This window comes from Peromyscus californicus, unplaced genomic scaffold (assembly GCF_007827085.1).
Source record: "Peromyscus californicus insignis strain IS unplaced genomic scaffold, ASM782708v3 Scaffold_13__1_contigs__length_99412109, whole genome shotgun sequence".
Classification (NCBI taxonomy): domain Eukaryota; kingdom Metazoa; phylum Chordata; class Mammalia; order Rodentia; family Cricetidae; genus Peromyscus; species Peromyscus californicus.
The window spans coordinates 81,825,249-81,837,429 of NW_026294424.1; the positions used below are offsets into that span (position 1 = coordinate 81,825,249).

The 12,181-nt window shown below is 41.5% G+C and overlaps 1 protein-coding gene across 3 annotated transcripts in view; it reads left to right on the forward strand.

The window, feature by feature from the left end:
* Positions 1-12,181, forward strand: part of Slc4a4 (solute carrier family 4 member 4) — a 337,951-nt gene that overhangs the window by 183,101 nt on the left and 142,669 nt on the right. For all 3 annotated transcript variants that reach the window (XM_052735335.1, XM_052735337.1, XM_052735336.1), the window contains exon 7: positions 7,021-7,097. In XM_052735335.1, coding sequence (XP_052591295.1) covers positions 7,021-7,097 — 77 coding nt within the window. The remainder of the gene's footprint in view (positions 1-7,020; positions 7,098-12,181) is intronic.

The following is a 12,181-nucleotide window of genomic DNA, read 5'->3' on the forward strand; positions in this document are numbered from 1 at the left end:
TAACCAGCTCTAGTTCCTGGTTTTCAGGCCTTATATACCTTTCTGCTTTCTGCCATTACTTCCTGGGATTCAAGGCTCTTGTTACCACACCTGGCTGTTTCCAGTGTGGCCTTGAACTCATAGAGATCCAGATGGATCTCTGCCTCTGGAATGCTAGGGTTAAAGGCGTGTGTGCCACCATTTTCTGGCCTCTATATCTAGTGGCTGTTCTGTTCTCTGACCCCAGAATAAGTTTATTAGGGTGCACAATATTTTGGGGAACACAATATCACCACAGTTTTCCCCAAGTATGTTCTGGAATTCAGAAGGCTTTATTCTGAGGCACAAACACTTGCATCCGTTAGCAAAGAGTATCCAAGTGTAAATGCACTGGCTGCTGAGTCTTTTGCCCACTGGGGTGGAGTTCAGTGGAGGCATGGGACTTCTGCTAACGTGTCCTTTTCAACTTGCTGCTTGCTCCTGTGAGACTTTACCTGGAATGTTTAGAATCCACTTCCTCAGAGATATGCAGGGTGTCTCTGGGACTTTGTGCCCCTTTCGCGTACTTGGTACTGCCATTTTGGCACAGCAAGAATGGTGTCAGCGTTACCACACTAGCTGCTTTGCTTCCTAGAGAATTTTTGAAATCTTTTGTCTGTGTTGATCTTTCCCCAGTTATTTTCATTGATCTAGCTTTAAGCTTTCCTCTTCCCTAGTATTTTAAATGTGTGTGTGTGTGTGTGTGTGTGTATGTATATGTATGTATGTATTTATGAAGGATGAAAAGAAACCCATCCATTTTAGACATTTGTTGAGTTTGTCATCTTTAGTTGGTAGCTTTCTTAAACATTTTAATCTCAGATACTTCTCCAAATTATAGAATGCCTCTGATAATGTGACTGGTGACATCGTATGTTAGCCTGGCTCTAGTGTCTATCTTCATGCAGGAGAAAAGGCCTCACTTAGGAAGGAAACAGGAGTAGACAAGTCCTCTCCTTAGAAAGGTATGGTTACAGGAGCCTGGTGAAGTTCCTCTCTACCTTGGCTTAGGAGAATTTAATGAAAAACATTTTGGGTCAGAGCTTGTTTCAAGTAAGGCAGTGATCTGCCCTGTAGATGAATTGCTAAACCGTCTTATTAAATCAAAAACCTGGGGCCAGATATTGGGGTTAAAACCTGAGAGATCAGAGGAATAGGAAAATCCAGAAGCCAACCTCACCTTACCAACCCTCAGCTTCCAAAGAGACCTACTTCCTGTATACCCACACCTATGTGCCTTTCTGTTCTGCTATCTCATTTGCTGTCTCTGTCCAGCTACATCACTTCCTCTTCCTGCCTAGCCCTGTCACTTCCTGTCTGTTTGTATAGACCTCTAAGCTTTATGGTTAACTAGTGTTGGAATTTAAGGCATATGCCACCATGCCTGGGCTCTGTTCCCAGTGTGGCCTTGAACTCACAGAGGTCCAGACAGATCCCTGCCTCTTGAATGGTAGGATTAAAGGCATGTGCTACCATTGCATGACTTCTATGTTTAATATAGTGGCTGTTTTTTTCCTTTGATCCTCAGATAAACTTTATCACCACACTGCCCCTCATGGCTCTCCTAGTCTGCCTTTTCCACTTGCCCTTTCCCTCACTAGCACAGGCTTGCTGGGGATTCTTTCTTTGTTTTTGTGAGCTATGAAGGTCACAGTTATTGTACATACTTTTACCAGTATTTTGGATAGATTTTTCTGTCCACTGTTTTACTTTATGTATGCATGTGGACTGCACCTATGTGTGTATGCTTGGGTATGTGTGGACATAGGCATGTGAGACACCCAGAGAGCATTAATAACAAATGCTGTGATCACATGACTGAAGACTCCTTATAGTATTTGTAGTGTGTGTGTGTGTGTGTGTGTGTGTGTGTGTGTGTGTGTGTGTGTGTGTATGTATGAGAGAGAGAGAGAGAGAGAGAGAGAGAGAGAGAGAGAGAGAATATCAAAATACTTAAAAATTAAGCTGTTTTAGGTCACAGTGAAATTGAAATATTCATTATCATTATTAGAACGAAGTCATCATGAATTAGAAAAGTTTTGCTCTGGCTGGTTGTTTATTTGAAATGTCTGGGATCTAAGAGTGAGTCTGGAAAAAAACTCACAAGTAGTCAGAACATTAAAACTGAAAAACAACAACAACAAAAAACAGAGTGTAGGAGTTGAGGTTAAACAGATCAACCAGAGAAGTTGGGTAGCAGAGATCTGAAAGGGCAGCGAGTGGTCTACTAAAGAGAATAGAATTTGGGAAGGCTTCTGGATGCAGGTGTTGGTGGCACTGTCAGCTGACCTCTGCATGCATCCAGCTCTCCATGTAAGGGCATTTCTTTTCCTTGCCCCATACATTAAGAATGACTTCAGCTTTTGGCGGAACTTCACTCCTACTTTGATAGTTCTATGAATCTTTTGATGTCTTCTTGTTTTTACCAGACTCACTCCTCCTTCCATAGTGCTCAAGTGCTTTGAGTTATTCAGTTTTCCTGGCTTGTCTCTGCCCCAGGCTCTCTTGTCTTTTAGCTGAACTCCCCAAACCTGCCTTTTGCCTTGCTTCCTGGATTTTCCTTTGCAGGTTTCTCTTCCAATCTTACTGCTTCTGGCTTCTGTTGTACTGGTAGCACACAGATACTTTGGCCAGCTTGGCTGTATCTTTCTGCCTTGTGACTTCTGGGCCAGTTACACACTTTTTCCTTATTTACCTTGAGGCTTTCCAAGTCTAAAGGCTCCTGCAATTGCATCCAGTGAGCACCTCCCTCCGTAAGAAATGGATTTAGTACAGTTGCATTTATAGCAGTTTCCAAATGGAAGTCAAACAACCTACTTATATTATTTATTAAAAATATTCATGGAGTGCCACTAATTTTCTGAGGCTGTGAACAAGACAGAATGAGGGCCTTGACATTGGGCTTAAATTTTATATTATATCACAAACAAACAATAAAATCACCTAAAGAAAAGAATTAAAAAGTGAAATGATCTAAGATACCCAAATTGATGTTTCTTAGTTACGAAATTCCTTCAAAGGGCTCCAAATGGCTAGTAATGTTTTCTCACTTTCCTTAGCCTAATATTTACACTCTGCTGATTTTTGCATTTTATGTAAAGGGTGGTGACTAGGTATGGAGGGCTTAGAGATCTTGTTCTGTTTTTGTTGTTGTTGTTGATTTGATTTTTCTGTGGTTGAGGATATCTCTGGATAATCTGTTGTCATAGAAAACAAGACCATTCTTTTTAGACTTTCTCAGTCAACCTCATTTTAAGTGTGCCATTATATTCCTTTTATTCAGTAGCTGAAAATTGTTATTTAGTTACTCATGAGAATAAAGAATCCAGTGTTTCATAGGTCATGAAACCCTTGTTTTAGCTTGCCTCGCTGTATTTTATTAGCTTCTTATGGAGGTATGAGGTAAGGTGGGGGTTAAACTTTCATTGTATTATATAAATATTTGCATTTCATGCACACATTTAAATATCATTTTCCTATGCTGTACATTTCTTTACCTCTTTTTAAAGTACCTAATAGATACAATTGCAAAGGACTTTTTAAATTGCTAAACATATAGTAAAGAATAACAATGATTTTCAAGCAGTACAGAGTGTAATTAATTTTTATAGAAACAGTATGTACCTGCCAAATGGGTACTTTGAAAATGAAACAGCTCTCGACTGTGTGAAACTGCTTGGAAATATGATTCTCCAATGCTTTCTTTTCCTATAGCTCGAAAACGGTGATATGGAAATTAATTATGACTGTGCACCCAAGACTGCTTCTTCCCTTTTTTTAAAAAAAAAAAATATCACACTTTAGAAGCAAAGTTCCTTTGGGCCAAGAATACTCCCAAGAGATTTGAATGTTCTGGATTTTAGTTGGAAAGAGGCCTTGAATGCAGCCTTGAGTAAGTTGCCACCTGTCCCCAAAGGTGACATCCTCCACGACACTCTGATGTTTCACCCATTGGTGCCAGGTGACGGTTGTCTCTAGTCCTCTCACTTGGTGGCGTAACGAGCTTGTATTACATGCCCCGCCTCTGAATCCCGAGCACTGATTTATTCTGACAACATGTCCTGTTGCATATCTATTGCAAAATGCATCCAATGCCTCGTTGTTAGTGGTCCATTGTGAAACAGCTTCCTGTGTTTGTTACAATCCACACACAGATGTCTGATTCCCACCTACAGTCTAGTATGTAATCTCTTTTGGCTCTTGTCCTGTCTTCTTTGGTTTTGGTGATACGTTGCTGTGGCCAAAGTGAGTTTCCAAAACAAAGTTATTTATTGATTTGGTTGTATAGGTGAGGAAGCAAGGGAAAAACCAAATATTCTTTCACATGTGTTTATGCAGTGAGGTTGCTAATTTAATGATTTGCTGCAGATAGGGCAGGTGACCGTTGTGGCCTTGCAACAGGCCAAGTTGCCAGAATGATGCCTCTGACTTTCCCGGCTCCATGTGGTGTTGTCAACGTAGAGTCCCAGCCGTACATTGCCTGCCAAGATGATTTTTCATTTTGAGTAGTGGTTCTCCGTATTTACCATACTGCAGTGCTATTTGGAAGGTTGGATAAAACTCCTTTTCTGTGTTCCATGCCCAGAGCTTTGTTGGAGCTAGTGTGGGGTGAGCCTCAGAATTTGCTTCTAATGAGCAGTGCCCCTGTGATGTGGATGCTGCTGGCCTTGGGTCCTCACTCTGGTTACCATGGAGTCAGAGCACTGGGAAGCATTTGGTTGTCTCGGGCTCCAGGTGTTGGGCATGAGGGTGCTGCATCTGATAGGGGAAGAGATAGGAAAAGACTAAACAATTCCAATCATCTTACTTATTGTCCTAGATTTGTCCGCCTTGGAGCTGTTACAATATATGTTACAAAACTGAACATTCATATTAATTGTTTTTATTACAGGAAATCAAATCAAATTTAGGAGGGTCAGTGGATTTGATTGTTAACACAGACTTCTTCTCATCTGGTTCCTACATCCTTCTTCAGCCTGCGTCTCCCTCTGTCCCCCACAAAGAGTGACTAGAGATTAGCCACAAGATGGGTGTCTTTCGGAAGGAGAGAAATGAGACAGGATTTGTTTCTTTGGCAAGACTGTCACGACAATCAAGTTTATCCTTATAACAAAACCCTCATTGTTTTGGCTTTTAGCTGTTCAGACTTTGTGGCAAGGAGAATGGTTAGTTCAAATATACCTTACATTGTTTATCATAGATTTCCAAAGCAAATCCATATATTTAATCTGTTAGGCCAAAACGTTAATTTATTTAACTTTCAGATTATATCATTACTGCCACTTAAATAAAATGAATGTAATAATTAGAAGCCCGCCTGGTCTGTTTCTCACCGAAGGCTGTGTTTAACTTGTGCGTGTGATCAGGACTGCTGAGCCTTCATTGATTAATCCTTCATACTTCTCCTTCAGGAAGAACTTTTGTCCAGGTAGTGTCAATGACCGGTTTTGTTTTTTAACGAAAGGACAAAGTTAAACCTACTCATCATTTCCCACTAGTTTCAGTCTCAGCGTTATCTGGGGTGGTCAGGTTTGTGCCTGACACCTTTTGAATCTAGTGAACACTGGAACTTTAGAATGCAGTTCAAAGCATAAAGTGCTGCCTTCAACAGGACTCCTTTAATTTTGCTTATGAAACACTTTGTCAGATGTTACTTTCTTTTAAATAATGCCCTGTGCTCAAATTTTCCTAGAATAAAACACCCTGCCAGGTAAAGGATTTAAGAGATCTAGGCCATGCTTACTCAATGAAATGCAGTGGAGTGGAAAATACCCCGTCTTCCTGGCTCAGAACACTGGCTCTTTTCTGATATAGTGGTTCAAGGGGATTATATTATTTAAAGAGGTGCTGTTACACCGACATTAACTTATTAGGGGCAGATTTTCCTCTTTTGTAAGATTGTGTGTTGGAGTTTCCATTGGAGGGAATTGGAGTCTGTGAACAATGGTTTCAAGTCAAGGAGAAGCTGTGCTTGAACCTGGTGCTGCTTTTCAACCTTTGCCCTCTTGCTGGGAAGACTTGCCTGAGTCAGATCATTGAGGATTAATAGGGAGTGCATTGCTCAGCACCCTGCAGGGCTTGGGTCAAACGCCTTGGCTTTGAAGAGTTACCGTTTTTTGCTTAATAAGCCTAGGAATTTCAGGTCCCAGTGAAAAATGGAAGCCCGGGATCCTGTTGATTAACATGGTCTCTCTGCAGTCCGCCAGCCTGGGGCTCTTCTGGATGTCCCTTCTGTTGTGTGTAACAGTGTTGGGAATAACTGGGGAGGTTACTAGTGAGTTTGACCTCTGGCTGTTACAGGAAGATTGGTGCAGTGTCCTATGCCCTGTACAATTCATCCTTCTCCTTGAAGAGGTTTGGCATGTTACAGAGGAAAAAGGAAAGTGTTTACCCTGGTAGTAGGAATACTGAGTGGTCAGGGAGCCTGTGACAATACTGTTTTGAGGCAAAGACTGGGGATTCTGGGCCAGATACCCACAAGGGAAACGATTTGTGACCAAAATATCTGCTGGGCAAAGGAGGGTGGGTAGCTTTTCTGGGTGACCAGAGAGACTCACGTGCTTGGAAGAATAGCCCAGGCCAAAGGTAGAGGGAACCCAGGCATACACTCTGGAGCAGTTCTGATGCTGATAGGTAGGAGCTGTGTCTGGGGTGAAGCAAAGGAAAAGGGGGCAGTAGACTAGACCTGTGTAAAAGGTAGTGAGAAACATGATCACAGCTGGGGAAACAGGTTTTTACACCTACTGGTTTAGACATCTCTGTGGTTTAACTTAACTTGAACTCTATCCAGGAAATAAGACAAAGTATTTGGGATCATACATACTTTCCACTTAGCTGTATTTATATTCCAGCCCGAACTCAGGAAAACTCTACAGGATCTAATGTGATTAAAAAGCCTCGTCACTGTTCTCATCACCATTTCTCCGTGTTTACAGAATGCTCAACCAAAGTCTGTGCCCTGGGAAAGAAGTTTCTAATCAGAGTTCACTTGTGTTTTTCCAGGTAGCCCAGCCATGACCCATAGGAACCTGACATCCTCCAGTCTAAATGACATTTCTGATAAACCAGAGAAGGACCAGGTAAGCATAGACTTTTCCTCTTAGAAACTGAAGACTGACCATGTATCTAAGAGATGCCATGTTGATAAGAGATAGTGGTTGTCACCACTCAAATATACATTATGTGTAAATAGGAGTTGGCTCTTTTTCTAAGAAAAAAGCGAATGTGTGAGAAGCCAGCAAGTCTTGGCTTTGACCTTCGTGGTGCATTCACCTGGGCTCTTAGCTTTGGAACTACAGTTGACTGAGCCTGGGCATATTAATCACTTTTACCTTGGGTTTGTTGTAAGGATTAAGTGGGTTGTTTTATGAAAAAGTGTTTTGGTATACTATAAAAGGTGCTGGCAATCGTATATCATTAAGTGTCTGTCTGTAATGAAGGACAGACAGGTAAGTAATAAGGGACATGAATTGAGAAAATATGGTTTTGGTACTTGTTTTAAACCTGGCTAGGTGTGAGATGGTCCCAGCTTCCCCTGTTGAATGGAAACAGTACTTCATGTATAATTCAGAAGACCATGCGTCTGATTCTTTCTCTTATCACTTTCTTTTGTGTCCTTTGATGTAACAGTAGAACACAATTCTAGTTGGCTTCATGCTTAACATACTAACTGGGTAGCAGTCCCATGGCCGCCTTCTTTTACGGTCTCTTTACGGTAGCTTTGACTTTTTTTTTCATACTTTGCTATTTTTTTTCCACAAAAACAAATTTATGACAGTGTTATTTCTTTAACTGGCAGCCCCTGTAGTGATGACAAGAACTTTATAGGCCGTGATGAATTCTAAAAAGTACAGGAAAGGTGAAATTATTCTCTTAGTTATGAAGTGGCTCTTGGATTCTTTCAACGTTCTCATCGACGCTTCCTTAAAAGGCCTTCAGTTGCCCAGATCAGATTACTAGGCAAACCTTCGGAGCTACGCCCCTGTTCCCATTTTCTCTCAAAAAGTTCAATATGCTTTTTGTATCCTTGTTCTCCTTTCCCCCTGGGGATTAGAAGCACAATAGGTTTCCAGCAAGTTAAGTTTCACATTTCCCTGAGATCTGTGTCTTCCTTCTTACCTTTATCTGTTGGTGTTTGTGGAAGACACCTTTTATCAGGACAGATGACTGTCCTCAGCATCACCTTGATATTTTCTCTTGACTAACATTGACATGGTTAGTTCTTCTGCCTCCTTCTGATGCTTCTGGACATAGTCAAGGTTCAGGGTGTTGACTCTCGAATGTGTTGGTAAGTACAAACCTGTGGCAGGAGAACTTAGACCCTTAGAATTTCCTTCAAAGCTGCTGGGCTCACTGTGGTTCCATCCAGCTTTTATCCAACAGTGCTGATTATTCACACCCTTTGATAGGGGATTTGAACTTAGATAAGGAAACACCAATTAGGGTTGACAAATCTAGTTGATACGGTTTTGAGTAAGTCTTCTTTTATTAGGGACAATCATCTTTAGCTAGAAATTTGTGAATAGGCAGCTGATAAATGCTGCCTGAGAGAACTTTCTTACTTTGTTGGTTCTCTTTAAATCTGAGCATATGTAGAGGAAGTTTCATGGCTCACAATTTGAATTACATCAAATTTATCTACAAGTTTCAGAATACATTGGAGCATCATGGGCCTTGGTTGTTGATTTTGCTATAAGATGTGTGTGGCTTAGGTTCTTGAAATCAACTTTTTTTTTTTTTTTTTTTTGCCTTCTGTCAGCATTCCATAGTTGCTGAGGTTGATGTCAAAGACCAAGAGAAGAGACTCAGCTCAGGGATTTTACTGGATCTGTTTTCAAAGCTAGCAAATGAAAGTTAATGGGTGCTTAAGAGACTTTATCCATCCAAATATAGCTGTCACTGTAGCCAGTTAGTCCAGGGAGGTCTTTTTCCCAAAAGGATCTCTGTTCTTTGTTTCCTTCCAAAGGCTGGAGAGGAGCTTAAACTGTCCACAGTCTTGTTCCCGTCAGTCCTGGAGGAGGGGTAATGGAGTAAAGTGAGCTAATGCTTTCCATACAAAAGCATGTGGAGCCTTTTAAGGCAAACAAACAAACAAACAAACTGGACTTGCAGATGAAGCTCTATTAACACCAGGTTTTATTTTTTGTAACCTGTTTTAATACCATAAATCTGGGTTTTTCTTTTTTGTTCTCTTTCTTTTTCTCTCCTTCCTTCCTTCCTTCCTTCCTTCCTTCCTTCCTTCCTTCCTTCCTTCCTTCCTTCCTTCCTTCTTCCCTCCCTCCCTCCCTCCCTCCCTCCCTCTCTCTCTTTCTTTATCTCCTTTCTTTCCTTCCTTCCTTTCTTTTCCTCTGTCTGGGTGTGGAAAACAGGTTGCCAGACTCAAATTTGTTTTGAAAAAGCTTTTATAATTGATTAGCCTGTGTCCTAGAAGTGAGTTTGGCAGTGAAGTCAAACTTGTCCTGTGTGCTTTTCCAAGCTGTTCTCCCAAAATTCCATCCAACGGCAGCTGAAGTTTCTTATTGACTGATGGTTCTGCCTGGATACCATCTGAACAGTTGTGACTGGGCCTCATGAAGCTACACAAGAGATAGGCTTTATGTTTGGAGTTATGAAGAGGAACAGAACAGCTCTTTCCAGCAGATCCAGGGTGACATAATTTGAGAGCATATTTTTAATGGGATTCTGTCTTGAGGAAGCAGAAGACAGAAGTCTGTGAACTGCACTTTTTCTTCCTTGCTCTGCCAAGCCTATGCACCCAGGATTTCAGTAGTGGCTGCCCGATTGAAAAATAGCTCAAAACAGTCAAGAGCAGCAGAAAAGCATAGACCAAATGGGGCAGTTCAGTGCCTCAGCAGCCTCCCTGCTTGGATGTTATGTTTATTAAGCAGAAAAAACACCTGTGAGGCATACAGTAACGGTACATCTGGAGCGCATCGACTTGTGCATCTACATAAATTCGTTTTTTGTTGTTGTTGCTCTGGAATGTTCTTTTGCATTAGCCAGTTGTTTTTTTTCCCAATAGTCTTTGCTTTGCCTTCCTGTCTTCCTTTGTAGCTTCTCTGTTCTTTGAAAAATGGAGCTGTACAAGAGAGGTGATGCAGATGTAAGGCTTGAGCATCAGGGTTCAGGAGTGAGGTAAAAGCACAAGACAGGGGATGGTGCCTTTTTTCTTTCCTAGCACCAGGGATCACACCTAGGGTTTCATGCATAAGATACAAGTCTGCAACCACTGATCTATATCTCCAGCCCTAAGATGGCTATTCTCAGCATTAGCTTGCTAGCTTTAACTCTTAGAGATGTACTGTGCTTATAACTTTAGAGGGCTTGACTCTTACAGGCTATCAATGGTGCAGTGTTATCTCACACTTGCAGATTCAATGTTAGGGCAAACTGCAGCTCATAGATCCACAGTGCATGTTGGAGGTATAGAAGCAGGTTGCAGAGTCTCAAGAATACATGTAAAGGTCATGCGACCTTGTAACCTCTTGATCTGGTTACCTCATTGTTTAACAGAATTATCAGGCAAGGCATCACATAGGTCTCCTGGAGGAAATGGATCTAGGATTAATTTTTAAAGTGTCTCATGGTTATTTTAAGCATTATCTGCTGTCTGTCATCTTTAAGTATACTTGGAAGCCTTGATTTTTATTTTTGAAGTCTTGGTCATTTATGGAAGTAGCTGTAAATTTAAATACTTTGTCGGAGAGTAAGAGGATAAACCATTAAATCATGTCTGAATTTGCTGTCTTGACAACTAGAAGATGAAATCTAGAAGGACACAGTCTGTGAATGACTGCTCTTCTCATTCTTCTCACACACACAATGCAGGATTGACTCAATCTAGCTTGGTTGGGGTGATGCTTTCATGGCTTCAAAAGAGAATTTCTGTTGTAGGGCCTTCATACAGGTTCTTTCATATCCACGGATATAGACATGCACAAAGGCAGTGCCTTCTCTCCTCTGTGGGTCTGCTGAATATGCACGGCCCATCTTCACTCTGTGGAGGAAGTTGCAGTGAAGTCTTTCTGAGGTTATAATCTTGTCTTTCGGATGTTCTCAGGGACCTTTGGGACACTGCTGTGTCAGGAGAGCTTCAGACAGAATTACATCTGTGAAAACTGGAGAACAAAGACATGTTGTCAGTCCTTAGATGACCACAGTCACAGCAGGTTTGGTAGCAGCCACAGCTTCCCCATGGCCCTGTGGCCACAGCTTTCCTTCAGCTGTGTTGTTTGTTATTTTTTTCAAAATTTCAATGCATTTTGGTTAAAATAGGAGATTGTACCACTTTCTCCCTTCTCTTTCCTCCATCCAGCCCCTGCCAGGACCCACCCCTGTAGTTGGAAGTTTTCCTGTGTCCCGGCCAGCCAGTGGTCTGGACAAATCTCTCCCACTCACGTCCCCCAAGTAAAAACACAGAGGCTTCTATTAATTATAACTGCTTGGCCATTAGCTCAGGCTTATTACTGACTAGCTCTTACAATTACTTTAATCCATAATTCTTATTTATGTTTAGCCACACGGCTTGGTACCTTTTCTCAGTTCTGCCTTGTCATCTTGCTTCCTCTGTGTTGGGTTGGCGATTCCTGACTCCCCTTCCTCTTCCCAGAATTCTCCTCGTCTGCTTATCCCACCTATACTTCCTGCCTGGCTACTGGCCAGTCAGCATTTTATTTATCAACCAATCAGAGCAACACATATTCACAGAATACAGAATGTTATCCCACAGTACACTCTCAACTCTCAAATTGATAGCCTCTTTTTCTTTGACTACTATGGTTGCATGCATGCATGCATGTTCTCATGCATATGTGCACCTCCTCCAAGTTATCAAAATACAATCTGTTGAGTCCATTTTTATTGTTTATATATAAATATATATATATAATATATATATATTTATATATATAATATGGTTTCAGGGCTGACCACTTTGTATTGCATAACCAATAAGGGGCTCATCTCTGGGAGAGGGTAATTCTCCCTCTCTCGGGCTTCATTGAATACCTGTTGTTCTTTTTTTTTTTGGTTTTTCGAGACAGGGTTTCTCTGTGTAGCTTTGCGCCTTTCCTGGTACTCGCTTTGGAGACCAGGCTGGCCTCGAACTCACAGAGATCCGCCTGCCTCTGCCTCCCTAGTGCTGGGATTAAAGGCGTGCGCCACC